At 35.3% G+C, this 16009-nt stretch overlaps 1 protein-coding gene across 3 annotated transcripts; it reads left to right on the top strand.

Moving 5' to 3' along the window:
- Nucleotides 1–886: 886 nt before the first annotated feature.
- On the top strand, nt 887–13632 carry LOC102606384 (putative SWI/SNF-related matrix-associated actin-dependent regulator of chromatin subfamily A member 3-like 1). Of its 3 annotated transcripts, none has more exons than XM_006343193.2 (13): nt 887–1329; nt 5052–5091; nt 5216–5515; nt 5810–6483; nt 6517–7020; nt 7470–7541; nt 8522–8599; nt 8703–9585; nt 10165–10295; nt 10386–10607; nt 11897–12481; nt 12566–12775; nt 13024–13632. In XM_006343193.2, exons 1-13 carry the CDS (start codon nt 1183–1185, stop codon nt 13126–13128), a joined length of 3951 nt encoding a protein of 1316 aa, XP_006343255.1. In that variant the 5' UTR covers nt 887–1182; the 3' UTR covers nt 13129–13632. The 3 variants fall into 3 exon arrangements, with proteins under 3 accessions (XP_006343255.1, XP_006343254.1, XP_006343253.1); XM_006343192.2 differs by having other exon boundaries at nt 5810–7020; nt 13024–13147; nt 13357–13617; XM_006343191.2 differs by having other exon boundaries at nt 5810–7020.
- The last annotated feature ends 2377 nt before the right edge of the window (nt 13633–16009 follow it).

Here is a 16009-nt window from a genome sequence, read left to right as displayed (position 1 = left end):
ATACATTCAACATCAATGGATGACAATCAATGGTATCTTTCCCTTAACTTTTACTCAATTACATAAGATAATAGAAGTAATTAATTACTAATTTATTATTATGTTAACTAGGGATTATACTATAAAAAAGGGATAAAAAAGAAAAGACAAAAATAAAATAAAAATAATCCTTCATTTTTTCATATTATCCTTTGTGAGATATTTATAATTTATTATAAATCACATGTATTTTGAAGTCTTTATTTTATTCTTATATATTTAATGATCAATCAAGCATTATCATATAAATTGAAATAAAGAATGAAGCGTAAGTACTTACCTAAAAAAGAGATAAGATAATAAATGTGTCACAACTATAAATGACATATACAAATAATCTAAGAGAGAACACTTCCTATAGTTCACATTATATATCGAATAGTATAAATATAATTTATTAATATACTATCAGATTATCAGTGAACCCATTAAGAAAAACCTCAAACAATTAAGAATCAATAATAAAAAAAGCTAAAACCATTATCAAAATTATTAAACCAATAACTTTTTTTCCTAGTTCGAATTATCAGTTTTAAACAACCCTAAGTCAAACTTTTGAAAACGATATTTTTTTTTAATCGAAAGCATCGTCAAAATTCGATTCAAACTCGTAAGTACAAATAATAGTCATGTCGAATAAGTCGTACACTCATTCTAATGTAAATATTGAACACGGAATAGAAAAAAAACACTTACATAAACAGAGAGACAACCAAAGTTGAACTGACAAATACGCGGCCTTAGTTTTTTTTTTTTTTTTTTTAACAAACACTTTTTCTATTCACATTGGGATTCCTCTAAAGAAACAATAAATAAATAATATAAAATTAAAAGTCTTAAAAAAACCTATTCAACACTTTCCCTTCTTTCTTATCGAACAAAATTCCTACAAAAACCTCAAAAAAATATAAAAAAATTGAAAAGTCGCGTTCCTCAGAAACTTCTTGGAAGAGCAAAAATTCCATAGATTTGATTTCAGTAGTTTTTGGGGTTTCTTGAATCGCAATAAACCGATAAGAATTGGGTATTTTGGTGTTTTTTTTAATGAAAAACGGTGTGGAGGTCTTCTTGGTGAGGGATTCTTGAATTTATAGGATTTTGAGGTGTGCTTTGGTGGGGAATTGAGTTTTTTCTTTTGTTGAGATGATGATGGCGGACAAGGCGTCAGAGTATTGGTTATCATCGGAAGATCCGTCGGTTGATTTTGATCTAAATTTTGATGGGCCAAGTATGGATATAGATGATTTGCTGAGCATTATTGAAGAGAAATCGGATCCTCCTGCTCAGCAGGTAAAGTTTAATTTTTACTCAAAATTATGAACTTTTTAGCATGGTAATCTAAGTGATGATGATTCATTTAGTGGGTTGTTAGTAGACATGCAGTTCTTAAAAGATTTAGGGTTTTCCAGTTTGCTTTTGATCTAGATTTTTGCAAGCTCAGTTTGGAAAATCAAGAGATAATTTATTGTTTAGTTTGTAATTTACACTTGTTATTAACTATAGTCATTTTCGAGAGTTGTTTAGTTTGTAATTTACACTTGTTATTAACTATAGTAGTTTCCGAGAGTATTGAGTTTATTATATTCGAAGGGTGATGTAGTAAAATTATCCTTCTATTTAGGGATTTTTAAGGGGTATGCTAAATCAATATGGAATAAGTAGTAAGAATGGATGGGGAGGGAGTATGTACAAAGAAGGGGACACAGTTTAAGGTTTTAGATGGGACAATTATATAATTGAGCATTGCATGTTGGGATCATAGTATATTGGATTTTGTGTGGAAATAGAGTAACTAAGGACTCAGAGATTTGTCATTTGAGTTTGGAAACAATTGTTTATATATATTTATTATTACTCCCTCACAATTCCCTATTTAGTTTGTCCTAAAAGGAATGCCACTTTTCTCTATTTGGATACTTGATAGAATTAGGTCTATCTTTACGCGTAATGACACATGACTTTTGTTTGGGCTCACTTGAATTAAGAGTTTATTCATTTATTAAGAGAGAGAAGATGTAAAGACATGTGGAACTCGTAATCACTTGTTTTATTATGGTGGTAAGGACAATTGGTGCTTTTGCATTTCTTTCCTCGTTGTGTTGCATTAGTTTCCTGGATAGAGATCTTAGCTAAATTGACTAGATTGCCAAGTGGAATGGAAAAGATATGATATAACGACAATATATAATCATTGTAGTGATTATTTTATGTGTTTGTACTGGAATACAATATACCTGCGCCATGTTATGAGATAATTTTTGTAGAAATAAAAAGTTCAACATCTGGAAGAAAGAAGAGTCTTGCGAAAAGACCTTCAAATAAAAGAATTTTGTACTTTAAGATGTGAACAGTGAAATGTCAATTTTGTGTACAAATTTCAACAGGTGTCATCTTGAAAGAATCCAAGTGCACCTTATTGTCGTTATTTTTCTGCATAGGATCATGACTGACTCATGATCTTGCAAATAATTAGCTAGATTCATTAGTTACTAGAGATGCGTGCAGGGGCGGATCTATTGAGGGAGGGGGTGCCACGGCATCCACACACCTCAGTTGGGACTATGTATATATATGTATGATAAATATGGAAAAATATATAAAGTGGCACTCACACTGACAAATGATCATTTGGTGCCACTGGCTGAGGGCTGTATTTTCTGCCAACAGGGAACGAGATCGAGCCCAGCCTGCTACACTTGTAGTGAACTATTTTGTTTTTTTTTGCATTTAATAAGCTTACATCCTTGCAGGATATTAGTTCTCTTTTTTTCTTTTTATATTTTGCTTCTTCTTTTCCTTCTTTTTCTTTATTTGTTGTTGACTCTATATTCCATATGAGTTCCAATTGATTTTTTCGTTTAAAATCATTAACTCTTTCTTATGTTTTTAAGTTCTCGGAGTTTATTAAGTTTTTGCTTTGAGCATCTAAATGTGCATTTATAGTGAGTTTGAGTTCTAGACGTCTATAACTAATTACTATATGTTACGTCTTGGGTCTTTGAATGCCCAGCTATTAGGTATATAATAGGGACTCATTTCTTTCATTCTTGTGGTCCCCAGTGTTTTGGGAAGCGAGAAGCAGAGAAAATTGACGAGGGCTCGCTTCTGTGAAGTGAAGCGAGAGGTGTGAAGTGAAGCACACACTTTTTCCAAATAAAGCGCTATTTAGTATAAAAAATAAAAAAATATTAAATATGCATAGATAAATAATAAAGAACTCAATAGAGGTAACATATTAAGCAAAATATTTCAGTTCTTAGATTAAAAAGCAAGTAGATAGTCAATAATCCTCTCAAGTCATAACAATTAACATATAAAACAAATGCTTAACCAAATCACAAAGGGAGCAAAATCCTATTCTTCAACAAGATCCTCAAATCAGAAGAAAAAAGAACAGAGTAACGCTACTTAAGTAGCATTACAAACAGAAAATTGAAGGAAAAAAACCCTAGTTACCAGAAAGAGAAGAAACGAAACATACGCAGCACTGCAGGAAACCGAAGAGAAGTCGAGAAAAAGAGGAGAAGAAGAGAACTAACCTGTTGCAACAATCGCCCAAGGAGAGAAAATAATTGGAAAAACCTGCGTAAGTATTTTTACAGAAATTAAAAAAAAACCCTAGTTGGCACTTATCTCATTTGAGCGTGTGCTTTTTCTCGCTTCTTTACTATCGCCTCGCTTCAAGGAATTAGAGCGACAACTTGTCGCTTTGCTTCTCGCTTAAAGCGAGCTCTTTAGTGCTTTTAACAACACTGGTGGTCCCATCGAAGTACCGGAGAGGGATCTCAGTGTTGGTTAATATTGGTTTCCCCATTGGGGCTTGGAAGAGAGTAATAATTTTCACATTCGAAGTTTGATTGATATCCACAATGAGATAAAGTGGAACAAGAGATGACATAAGGAAGAATTGATTGAAAGGATATTTTTGCAATTTAATCATTGAGAGTCATTGTATAACCATAATACTTTTTCTTGAAAATTCCAAGATATATCATTCAAAAAAAGCACACACACAAAAAAGGTCATTCAAGCAGCATAGATATTATGATATGTTACATTGAAGGAGAAAGAAATATAAAGAAAGACCTTGGTGATGGCCGTATCTTATAAAGAAAGACTTTGTTCAGTTGAAACCATTTTGACATTTTAGCGTGCTTTCATCTGTATAAATTGAGTTTTTCTTAGAGTATAATGTTCTATATTTATTTTAGTCTATAAGTATTGAGTATATTCATGTTCTTTTCTTACTTTTCCCCCCCTTTTCCTCTATGTGAGAGTGTGGATGGGGTCATTTGCAAGATCCGTGGCTCTTCAAAGAGAAACACGGAGTCCGCAAGTTTTCACAAATAAAGGACATGTTGGTTGAATGAATTTATACATGTGTTTGAGTAAATTGAACAAATGGAAATACTCAAGTAGTATGATTTAAGTCTTTCACAGATAAAGGACATGTTGATAGAAACAATCTGTAGCTGTCTTTGAGTAAATTGAACAAATGAAAATACTTAACACAGTTGAAGTTCAGTGAATATTTAGTTATAGAAAATAGAGATATGTGGTACTATGCTTTAGTAATGGGTTTGTCAAGATGATCAATATTACTCTCAAGGATTACTAAAACTTCTAGACAACACACCTTGTAAATTTCAATGGCTTGTTGAATAAGTACTGGGCAACTGGTTCCATTAATGTGTCCAAGAGGTGTTGGACCTGGGCCAAGCACAATTAAAGTTGATGTGAGATGTTAGATAAATTCTGTTTTTTACTATGTACTCTAAAATAAGTTGACAAAAAGCTTAATGAATGAAATCGGGCCACCAGGGTCATAAAGTCAAAAAACAAAAACGAAATGGTTATGTAAAAGCATATACTTCCAAGTCTTCTTTGCTTTCTATCTCCAGGCTGGGAATACATATTGTAGGCAGTCTGTCATTGGATCATGTGAATAATTTGGTCTTACAATTCTTACCCCAGTTTGTCAATTATTTTAATATTTGAGTATCGATTTGCAGAGTATGCCGGAGGTTTTATTGCAAAATGACATGGGACAAGGTTAGTTGATATCCCTGCTTGGATACTTCAGGAATTTGATGTTGTTATTAATTTGTTATGAGATTATGTTGCTTATTACTCATCATGATATTTGATTCTTGATCTCTATGCTATTTTTATGTAGGTTATTCAGATTTGGAGAGATCTTCAGCTTCAAGGGCTCAATTTCTTGGACACATTGGAGTTTCCCCTTCGTCTAACTCAGAAGTTTCAGATACAAGGACTGGTGTTTCCGATGGCTCATCTGATTCTGCAGGGAATTCAATTGTTGATGGCAGAAAGCTTGGATTTCAATTAGATAGATGCTCTCCAGTACATAATTTGTATGGAAGCCTGACTGATTGGGCACTTGGTCAGGACAATGAATGGTTCAGTGACAGGGATAACATCTCTCAGAGTACTTCATCTAATGTCCAGCAAGAAAGTAAGGGAACTCAAACTTAGAAGTCCACTAGTTGTGGCTGTTTTAGCTTTGCTGTTAATACTGATCATATCAATGATATAATAAATTGTATACGGATATCAGCTATACAATATGTGAAACTCATTATTAACACTGGTTCTCCAGAGCAGGAATCTTGCTCTGAATGTATGTTGACCTTCTTTATAGTTGGCCTTTCTGTTATTATCAACTTTGCTTGTAGGTTCTTTTCTGTTGGAATTTTTTATTTACTCATTTTTGTTTTTAATTTCTTTGAGAACATAATTGACATTTTAGGGTTGCTGCTAAGCCAATCAGCTGCAGAGAACAAGTTCAAAAGCTCAGGAACATTAGCTGCAGAAGAAACATCAAGCATGGAAGTAGCTGTATCTTCGGACGATCAATACTATGCTAGACTTGGTTTATGTCAGAGTTCTGATGCTTTGCCTGGAAATTGGGATAATTATGCACAACCTTCCCATACATATTCTTACTTGAAGCAGGTTGCACCAAATAACCTTAATTTTGAAATGCTGTCTCACAATGATAAGATGCTAAATGTAATGGATGAACAATTGGACCATACATCTGGGATTGCTGACTCAGATACTGGAATAGCATGTGGGAATTGGACAACAAGAGCAGGTGAAGGAGTTCAGCAGGCTCCTGAGTGTCATATGACTCCAAATTTCGGTGTTGGGAACTTCAGTGCCTATTATAATGGTGGTAACCAAACATTATTAAATAGTGGCAACTTGTTCTCCAGATCAACAGGCAGCAATAATATGGGAAAGATATTTCCTCAGGCTTTGCCTTGCAATCAGTCAAGTTACCTTTTTCAAAACCAGCAGTTTTGCAGAAGTAATGAGAAAAATGAACTGCTAGGTGGTGCTGATAAACCTACAGTTTCTGAGCTCGCAAATTCATTTTGTCCTGCTCCTGTAACTTCCCTTTCAAGTAATGATCTTTTGGTGTATCCAAAGGATGAAAATGGTGATCTTTTGGTGTATCCAAAGGATGAAAATGGTGTACTTCAATATAATAGGCCTTATCACCTTGATAGTTTTGAAGAAACTTCTTCAGAAAAAAACATTCTGGTTCCTCATGATCACCTCGCGGATGTGAAGGTTAGAGAACAATCTCTCTCATTGTCATCAACTTCAATGAAGCAACAGTTCGGTTGTGCAAAATTAGAGAAGGGGGAAAAACGCAGGTTCTTAAAAGTTAATGGTTCTCGTCTATCTACAATCACTCATCAAGGAATTCAGAAAAATTCATTGAATCAAATAAGCCATAGTGAGGATGATGATGATCTATGCATTCTCGAGGATATAAGTGCACCTGCAAAGGCGAATCCATGTGCTAATGGCAAGTCTCTTGTCGCTCTACAACGTACTACAATTACCGACTCTTTTGCTCCAGCTGAAGTGGGACAAAAGAGGTTTGAAGTAGGACAAATGAGGCCGAAATTAAATGATGAGCATGTCATTTATCAAGTTGCCTTGCAGGTGAGGTCTAATAACTGTCACTATACATGCTGCAAGAACTGTGCTCTGAAATGTTGTCATGTTAGTGACCCTTTTTCAAAATTATTATCTATTCCGTAACTATTTCTCTGGCTATTTTCACCCCTTTGAATGATTTCTTCTCGTGTATCTTTGTTGGTAATAGTCTTATTAGTTTCAAAGAAGGAGTTGAAATCCTTTAAGCATGATTAATTCAAGGGATATGTTGGATTCTGCACTTTTCTGCTGTTGAATTTATGGTTTGCTGTGTATGTGCATGATTAAAACAGGAAATTTCTTCTCCTGACTTTTCAAAGATGTCTGTGTTTATACTTCTTTTTGCTGGAAAATGTTGACACTGCATGGGGCCCTTTGAACCTGTAACAAATTTGTATTATTTTCACCTTAAGAAGTAAATTTTGATCAGACTAATGCTGTGATACCTGTTGCAGGATCTTTCTCAGCCGAGATCAGAAGAAAGTCCACCTGATGGTCTTTTGGCTGTTCCTCTTTTGAGACACCAGGTTGAGTATTGTTTCATGGTTTTATCTTTATAGGAATACAACATTCAGTTTTCTAAGTGCAGCATGTACCTGAAATTTATCAATCAAGATGGGAGATCATCAATATTGTTCTAAGTGGGTCTACTTGAATTTTTGGTGCAATTGCCTGGGAATTGAGAGAAATAATTTTTTACTAAAATAATATCATTAGCTATAAAAAACACAACTTATATGCCTGACAAATCCATCAATGATATGGGAATTCTCTGAACTATTCTATTGGTTGATTATATTGTGTATTTCCTGAATTGTTCAACTTTTTGTTTTTAAATTGATAACTAAGGTCTAAGGATACTATTAATATAAACAGTAGAGCATTAAAATGGTCAGGGAAATTCCTATGCAAAAACAAAATGAGAGATTCCTATCTACTACTTAGCTCTATTCCTGTAGTGAGTTTATGAAATCTAACATGCTGTTTCCATCTTTTACAACCTGTGTCAATCCCCAAAAGCCAAAAAGCAAAGACGTTTGAACTTTAGCAACTGCATAGAAACTATTATCCCATCAAATCACCTGGAGTTTTTTTTGCCCCGCAAAAACCCAGCAGACCCATTGTGGCACTGTATGCTTTAGTCATCCCTCCAAGAAGCCAACAGTCTTTTCATCACTGTGAGAAGGCACGACAAAAGACAAGTTAAAAAGGTGGAAAAACAGATCCCATAGTTTCTTGTGCAGTACAAGAAAGATGGCTCCTATACTCTTCCTCCTTTTAATAAGTAGCATCTGCTGCAAATATTCATCCCCTTCTTTGCAAATTTCCTTGCGTCAGACATGCATCATAGGCTAGCAGCCACATATTGCAGACTATTTAGTTTCTCTAGTGCTTCTTCCTCCATCTGAAGGAGAATCTACACTTGCAAAAAAACAAGAGATAAACGTATTATATATTGAATTTATGTGAAGAATTATCTAATGACAGTCATTCTATTTATGCACAGCGCATTGCTTTATCATGGATGGTTAAGAAGGAAAAAGCTGCTGTACCCTGTTGTGGTGGGATACTTGCTGATGATCAGGTTATCTTTTGACGCTTTTAATTTGCCAAATTTTGATCTGTTGACATGATAAACATTGCCTTCCGACTAGTCATTCTCTCTTAATGATCGTCTTTTTTTTTAGGGACTTGGAAAAACTATATCAACAATTGCACTTATACTCAAAGAAAGGTCTCCATCTTCAAGACTTTCTACAGCCATCACCAGACAAACTAAAACGGAGACATTGAATTTAGATGATGATGATGTTTTATCTGAGTTTGACAAGTCAAAGCAGGGTGCCGATTCTTGTCAAGTTGATGAAAATTCTGGCATGGGCTGTAAAACTTCTTTGCATGCAAAAGGGAGGCCAGCTGCTGGTACCCTTGTCGTTTGTCCTACCAGTGTCCTCCGTCAGTGGTCTGATGAGTTGCACAATAAGGTAACAAACAAAGCAAATCTCTCTGTTCTAGTATACCATGGTAGTGGTAGAACAAAGGACCCTATTGAACTAGCAAAGTATGATGTGGTGGTCACAACATATTCAATCGTAAGCATGGAGGTCCCTAAGCAGCCTGTTGGAGAAGACGATGACGAGACAGGAAAAGGAACTCATGAATTACCTTCTAGTAAAAAGAGAAAAACTCCTTCGAACTCAAAGAAAAGTTCATCAAAGGCGAAAAAAGAGGTGGACAAGGAATTGCTTGAAGCCACTGCACGCCCTCTTGCCAGGGTGGGATGGTATAGGGTCGTGCTGGATGAGGCACAAAGCATCAAGAATTACAGAACCCAAGTAGCTAGGGCTTGTTGGGGTCTCCGAGCTAAACGTAGATGGTGTTTATCAGGGACACCTATCCAAAATGCAGTTGATGACCTTTACAGTTACTTCAGATTCCTCAAATATGACCCATATGCAGTGTACAAACAATTCTGCTCCACAATCAAGGTTCCAATCCAAAGACACCCAACAACTGGGTACAGAAAGCTGCAGGCCGTGCTTAAGACTGTTATGCTTCGTCGCACTAAAGGTGAGAATAATAACTTTTGCATGTACTTACCCCTATAAGCTATATACCATTCAGACAGCATTGCTTCTAATATGTTATAGTATGATTCCTTAGTGTATTTCACCATTTGTTTGTAGTATATGTTAGTCCTCTATTCCCCTATTTGCGCTCCTCTCTATTGTGCAGTTTCGTTCTTGAAATTATGCTTATTTTTCTAAAACAATTCCAAAGTTCCTCTTTTTCCCCTCTTTTTGTTCCCTATGTCAAAGAGAAAAGGAACATGTGGTCAATTTGGCTCATCTGGGCCCAATTATTGTTGTTTCTTTAATATATTACGTACAAACGTTCAGACATGCAGCTTTGTTGAATTTGTTTTGGCTGTGTGCTTAAATTTTCAAATTATGTGCTAAAAGTCATTTGCCTGTTAGCTGTTTGTATTCATGAGGTGCTTGCAAGTAATGAACACAACAAACTCGACTTGTTTTTCTGAATCATTTTCCACTTTGGCTGTTTTACTGTTTGCATATCTGGCTTATCAATTTAAGCACACAAGTCATTGATTCCTAAATTGAGAGCTAACACAGTCATTATCTGATCTAGGTACATGTATTGATGGAAAACCCATTATCAACCTTCCAGAGAAACACATTGTACTGAGAAAAGTTGAATTTACGGATGAGGAACGAGAATTCTACTGCAGACTTGAAGCTCAATCACGTGCTCAGTTTGCTGTATGTTTAGATGTATTTTATATTGGATTTCGAGAACTTTGGCTTTGAATTCTTCTCTTCTTTTAACATAGCAAATTCTGGACTATTCAGGAATATGCTGCTGCTGGGACTGTCAAACAAAATTATGTGAACATACTCTTGATGCTTCTACGACTGAGACAAGCTTGTGATCACCCTCTTCTTGTTGGAGGCTCCAACTCCGGTTCTGTTTGGAGATCATCTATTGAGGAGGCCAAGAAATTACCACGAGAGAAATTAGCTGACCTTTTGAATTGCTTGGAAGCTTCTTTAGCAATTTGCGGCATATGCAGTGTATGTTATCATTTAAGTGTTCTTTAATATATGTTTATATCGATCTTATTAGTCCTTTCTTGTTGCTGCTGCTTATTTTGGAACTTCATAGTTTAGGTGGTCTTTTTAAATGTCATGCATCCTCTTCTAATTTGAAGGAAGTGTGATCTAAACAATTGGAGTTTTTAAACTAAAATTTTCAGATATTTAAAGCGTTGCCAGTTTCTATATTAGCTAGGATACATCTTGGAAGATTATGTGCACAAGCACTGATTCTCTGTTAAATGCATTGATGGTTCAGTTTAAGCATTGAATCTGACCCCCACCTAGAAAAGAGGTTTTTTACTGCTCAACTTCCATGTGTAATTCTTTCAATTGTTATGTCACTTAAATGGATTTGCTGTATTTAAGCGGAGAAGGGTAGAGGAGCTGGCATTTAAGTGGATAAGCGTACAGAGAGGGGCTCATTATTAATTGAGTTGCGAACCGTGCGCCACTGGCACTCAGGAATTTCTCCTTTATTAAAATAAGGCCTAGCTCAAGTGGCAAAAGGTGGAGGATTTGTGGCTTAGGTCGCAGGTTCAATCCCTACACCATGCAAAGCGAAGCCCGGTATTTAAGTGGAGAAGGGTAGAGGGGCGGTCCCATTATCCACCGAGTTTAGAAGGCTGTGATTGGTCCAAAGGACGGGTCACAGACGGATTTCTCGGTTATCAAAAAAAAAAATGTCAGGACCAAGACTATTTTGAAAAAAACATCAGGATCTAAGTAACAGCATTTATATGCTATGCGTTTCAATCCTTGTGATTGTAGCATTTTTAATATCTTTGTTTGTATTCTATTTTTGTATTTTCTCCAATTCTATCTTCGGTATTGCTGGGCAGTCTATTAAGAATCTGCGGCTTTTGAGGTTAATGGTGTAGTATGACCCTTGCTTAGTCCTCCCCTGTTGTTTAGGATGGATCCCCGCATGGTGATGCTTTCTTTGCTAAACTAATACAACTTATTGCCATTTCTAGTTACAGTGCCTTCCTTTGATAATGCTCAAGTGATTTGTTCTATTCAAGGCAAAATAGAAATAGGTTATGTTTGGAAAATAGTGCTCAAATGTTCCAACATGGATGCTTTTGCTATGTGACACCAGTTTTAAAATGATGATTTCAGCCTATAAGTTTTCTAGTTGTAAGCAACTATACTTATTTGATCTGTCTCTTACGACATTAAGCTATACTTCTCGTCTTGGATTTCTCTGTTATGGATCTTCTTGTTTCTTTCTTGCCTCCTTATGCATTTTTGTAACAATTTTGTAGGATCCCCCTGAAGATGCTGTTGTAACAGTTTGTGGACATGTCTTTTGCAATCAGTGTATTAGTGAGCATCTAACCGGTGATGACACTCAGTGTCCTGTATCTGCTTGCAAAGTTCAGCTGAGTGGTTCTTCAGTTTTCACTAAAGCAATGTTAAGCGATTCTCTATCTGATCAACCCAAGCTGCAAAATAACCCTGGCTGTGCTGGCTCTGATGTGGCTGAAAGTTCAATTCGTAGTCCATATGATTCATCAAAGATTAAAGCTGCTCTTCAGGTGCTGCAATCTCTGCCTAAAGCTAAGGCTTGCACTCTTAGTGGTCGCCTTTCGGGATCAGACGATGAAGGAGCTTCTCCTTCAGAAAATACATGTGATAAACATGCAGGAGAATCCAGTGTGCATTCAAGTTCCAAAGACACAACCACAATAGCTGGAGAGAAGGCAATTGTCTTTTCTCAGTGGACGGGGATGTTGGATTTACTTGAAGCTTGTCTAAAAACTTCCTCAATTCAGTACCGTAGACTTGATGGAACAATGTCTGTTCTTGCTAGAGACAAGGCTGTCAAAGATTTTAACACACTTCCTGAGGTTAGATATCCATCTTCTTGGTACTGAGTGTGTTTCTTTTCTATACTATAAATCATAGGACTAAATTTTGAACCTTCATTCCAGGTATCAGTCATAATCATGTCTCTGAAAGCTGCAAGCCTTGGGCTTAACATGGTTGCAGCTTGTCATGTTCTTCTCTTGGATCTTTGGTGGAACCCTACGACTGAGGATCAAGCAATCGACAGGGCGCATCGGATTGGACAGACCCGTCCTGTTACAGTTTTGCGGTTGACTGTAAAAGATACAGTTGAAGATCGTATTTTGGCTCTTCAGGTATTACATGATTTCATCTTTTTTCACTTTTTATTTTTAATTTAGCAACATGCCTGAAGTGTTTCTATCAATATAAATATAATGATAAACGTAGATGGTCATGATCTTCTGTTGAAGGATTTAGATGTCAGCACTGGGTTTCATTATTTGTTCAAGTCAAGTTTGTGGTTTCCTTTTTCTGCATCTTTGCTGGTTTCTCACTTCCTCTATATTCTAGAATTCTAATGTGGTAACACTGGTATTAACAGCAAAAGAAAAGAGAAATGGTTGCCTCTGCGTTTGGAGAGGATGAGACTGGTAGCCGACAGACTCGTCTAACTGTGGAGGACCTGGAGTACCTTTTCAAGATTTAATCGGCATCCCATTTTTGCAGTAAGCTGATGTTTAATTGCGGCTTGGGCTATCTTAATTTTTTTTAATTTGAAAACTGGTTCAGCAGCATATACAATTGCGGCGTTGGTTCTTAGGTTCCATAGTATTGACAAAAAAAGATGACCTTACTAAAAAAGATGATTTATGAGAATATCTTCAAAGATTCATATGATCCATTTTTTTTTATAGCTATTGGTTACCTTGTGCAGGGGTTGGATTTTAGTGGATTACACCCAAATGAGAATGAGACTTAGATCAGTCTCTGTAGATTCTTTGCTTAGAAAATGTAAATGATAGATCTCATGGACTTCTTCTTGGGATAGGATTTAGGATATATTGCCTAGTAGTTTAAGTTGTAGACAGTAAGTAATATTTGTTTCTAGCTTTTGGGTTGTAAATTTTCACATTCAACTTTAATACAGAACCATGGCATCATGGCAATTCTTTTTCATTTGAAGGTTTCTATAGAACTTCTCTTCTAAGTTATTGTGGTTTATACCATGGATGTAATGTAATGTGAAGTTCTTCGACCCTCCCAATTCTTTGCGGTAACATTTTGGTTCTCCCTTCCGGCAGCTCGATGCTTTTTTAGGTCTTGCTATGCACGGGGTTTGGGGAAGGGACGGACTAGAAAGGTCTATTGTTCATTTCTTTCAATTCTATTTTGATTACACTTTTGAAACGAGGGTCTACAAGAAACAATCTTCTCTACCCTACAAAGGTAGGGGTAAGGTTTGTGTTCATCCTATCTCTCAAAATTTCACTTGTGGGGTTATAGCGAGTATGTTATAGAAATCAAGGTTGGCTCCTAGGTCATTTGGTTCACATGCTAGTTATGCGGAGATTATAGTGCATGGATTAATTATAGTAGTGAAGGAATTGTTGAGCAATAATTCTAGTGTTATGCAACAATTGACAACAAACAATAATATAATCTTGTGAAATCGCACAAGTGGGACGGGAAAGGGTTGTCTTTATCTTATGAAGGCAAATAGACTCTTTTTGAGAGGCTCTTGACTCGAGTAGAACAACTCTAAGCAAGTATGAAAAGGAAACATTGTAGGCGAAATCATGTATTATTGAGAAAATTCGTAAACAACAAAAAAATACATTAACGAAGCAAATGAATGAATAAGATAATAAAAAGGTGGTTATAATACGAATGGTGAGAAAAATTAGACAACATTCGACAAAACCATTAATTTTCTTCTCTTATTCTGACCTCCATATCCTCTTAGTTAAGGTCATATCCTTGATAAGTTGCAGGTGTGTTAGGTCTTGTCATATCACCTCTTCAATACTTATTTGTTCTGCCGCTACCTTTCCATACCCATCTTAGCTAACCTCACACCTTCTCTTAAGGATATTTTCGTATTAAAATATGTTAATTTACGTAGATGCTAATATTCTTATCTCATATTTTATCCTACATAAATTAATGTACAAACTACTGCAATACTTACCGTATTGCTCCCTTTGATTCAATTTATGTTATAATTTTCATTTTTTGAAATTCAAATTACGTGAATTCTGAAATGTTTTTAAAAAAAAAACTAAATTGGTATGAGAAAGAAGTGCAACTTGCAATACTTTTCGAATAGTTCTTGAATCTATAAATTTTAATTTTAAAATATTAAGTTGATTTAGTCTAATTCAACTTTGAAGATTAGTTAAATTGATTCTCGAACAACAAAATGTATTACATAAATCAAGACGGGGAGATTACTTAATACTGTCGATCAAACATAGCATTAGTTTATGTTAGAGAAAACAATCAAAATGGTCCTTGATGTATAAGGGTTGCTTCATAATAGTCCTTAATATATTTCACTTGATTGACATGGTCGTAAATATATAGCAAATGATGTTCATTTTGGTTTTTTCTTCTAAACCTAATATACTTGTCAAATTTTTTTATATATTAAATTTAACTGTGAACCTCACATAATTGACAAAATCTATCAAATTTTTTTATTAGCTTCAAAAAAAGAGCTCTATGAAATCTAACATCATTTTCTTCCACACAAAATTTGCTATTTTCTCTATCCTAAATTATTATTAAAGACACTTTTAGTTTTTTCATAGTAAAACTCTTTAAGAAATTTCACTTTCTTAATTTCGGTTTTTGATTGAAGTTTGGTAACTTTGAATCCTCATTGCGGCTTCATGAAGCAAAGTAGCAGTTTTTGCAGTTGCATGACCTCAGAAGGTTTCGAAACAAAGCTTGCCTGAGTCTCAGTTAAAGCTGAAAATTTCGAATAGGATAGGTTTGGAGTCAGAAATCTTGTTCCTGCCAACCAAATAAGTACTTTTACAATGTTCACTTTCCCGCAGTCATAACAGGAAAGGAAGCAGCACACCAGGACGAATTCCTTCATTTAAATATCAATTTAAAGTCTCCTTTCCTTACTCGTTAGGAGAATCTCCAAAGAAATTCAAAGCGCCTATGGTAGCGTAAAACTACCCAATATTTGCAAATTTAAGATGTTGGGATTTGACTAAGGTAAAATTATGGAACTAGGAAAAATTAATTACTTTTTATGGAAAATAGCTTTAGTTTAAAAATATTATAAAAGAGCAATATGTTGTTTTTATAGCAAACCCTTCCCCTCTCTCCCTTGCGTCTCCCCCCCACCCCCCCTCCCCCTCTCTCATGACAATAAGAAGAAATTCATTCAAATGTATTATGTATCAATTGTATTCAATCAAATATTTGCAAGAGTTTTGTATTTTATTTCAATTGTATTGAAAAAATTGTATTTTGTATCAATTGTATTTGTATTCATACGAATACATTATGCATTCCTTCTCTCTGTCAAATGTATTTGTATCCAATCAAAGAGAGGATGAATACAATTGTAT

This window comes from Solanum tuberosum, unplaced genomic scaffold, assembly GCF_000226075.1.
Source record: "Solanum tuberosum cultivar DM 1-3 516 R44 unplaced genomic scaffold, SolTub_3.0 scf00039, whole genome shotgun sequence".
NCBI classification, from domain to species: Eukaryota; Viridiplantae; Streptophyta; class Magnoliopsida; order Solanales; family Solanaceae; genus Solanum; species Solanum tuberosum.
Note: the sequence above shows the minus strand (reverse complement) of the source record. Positions and strands in the feature narration are given on the sequence as shown.

Bases quoted from the DNA above. Each gene is read 5' to 3' on its own strand.
- LOC102606384 (XM_006343191.2), top strand. From the start codon at position 1,183: ATGATGATGGCGGACAAGGCGTCAGAGTATTGGTTATCATCGGAAGAT. The intron at 1,330-5,051 runs GTAAAGTTTAAT...ATCGATTTGCAG, and splicing joins CGGATCCTCCTGCTCAGCAG to AGTATGCCGGAGGTTTTATT. The intron at 12,776-13,023 runs GTATTACATGAT...TGGTATTAACAG, and splicing joins ATCGTATTTTGGCTCTTCAG to CAAAAGAAAAGAGAAATGGT.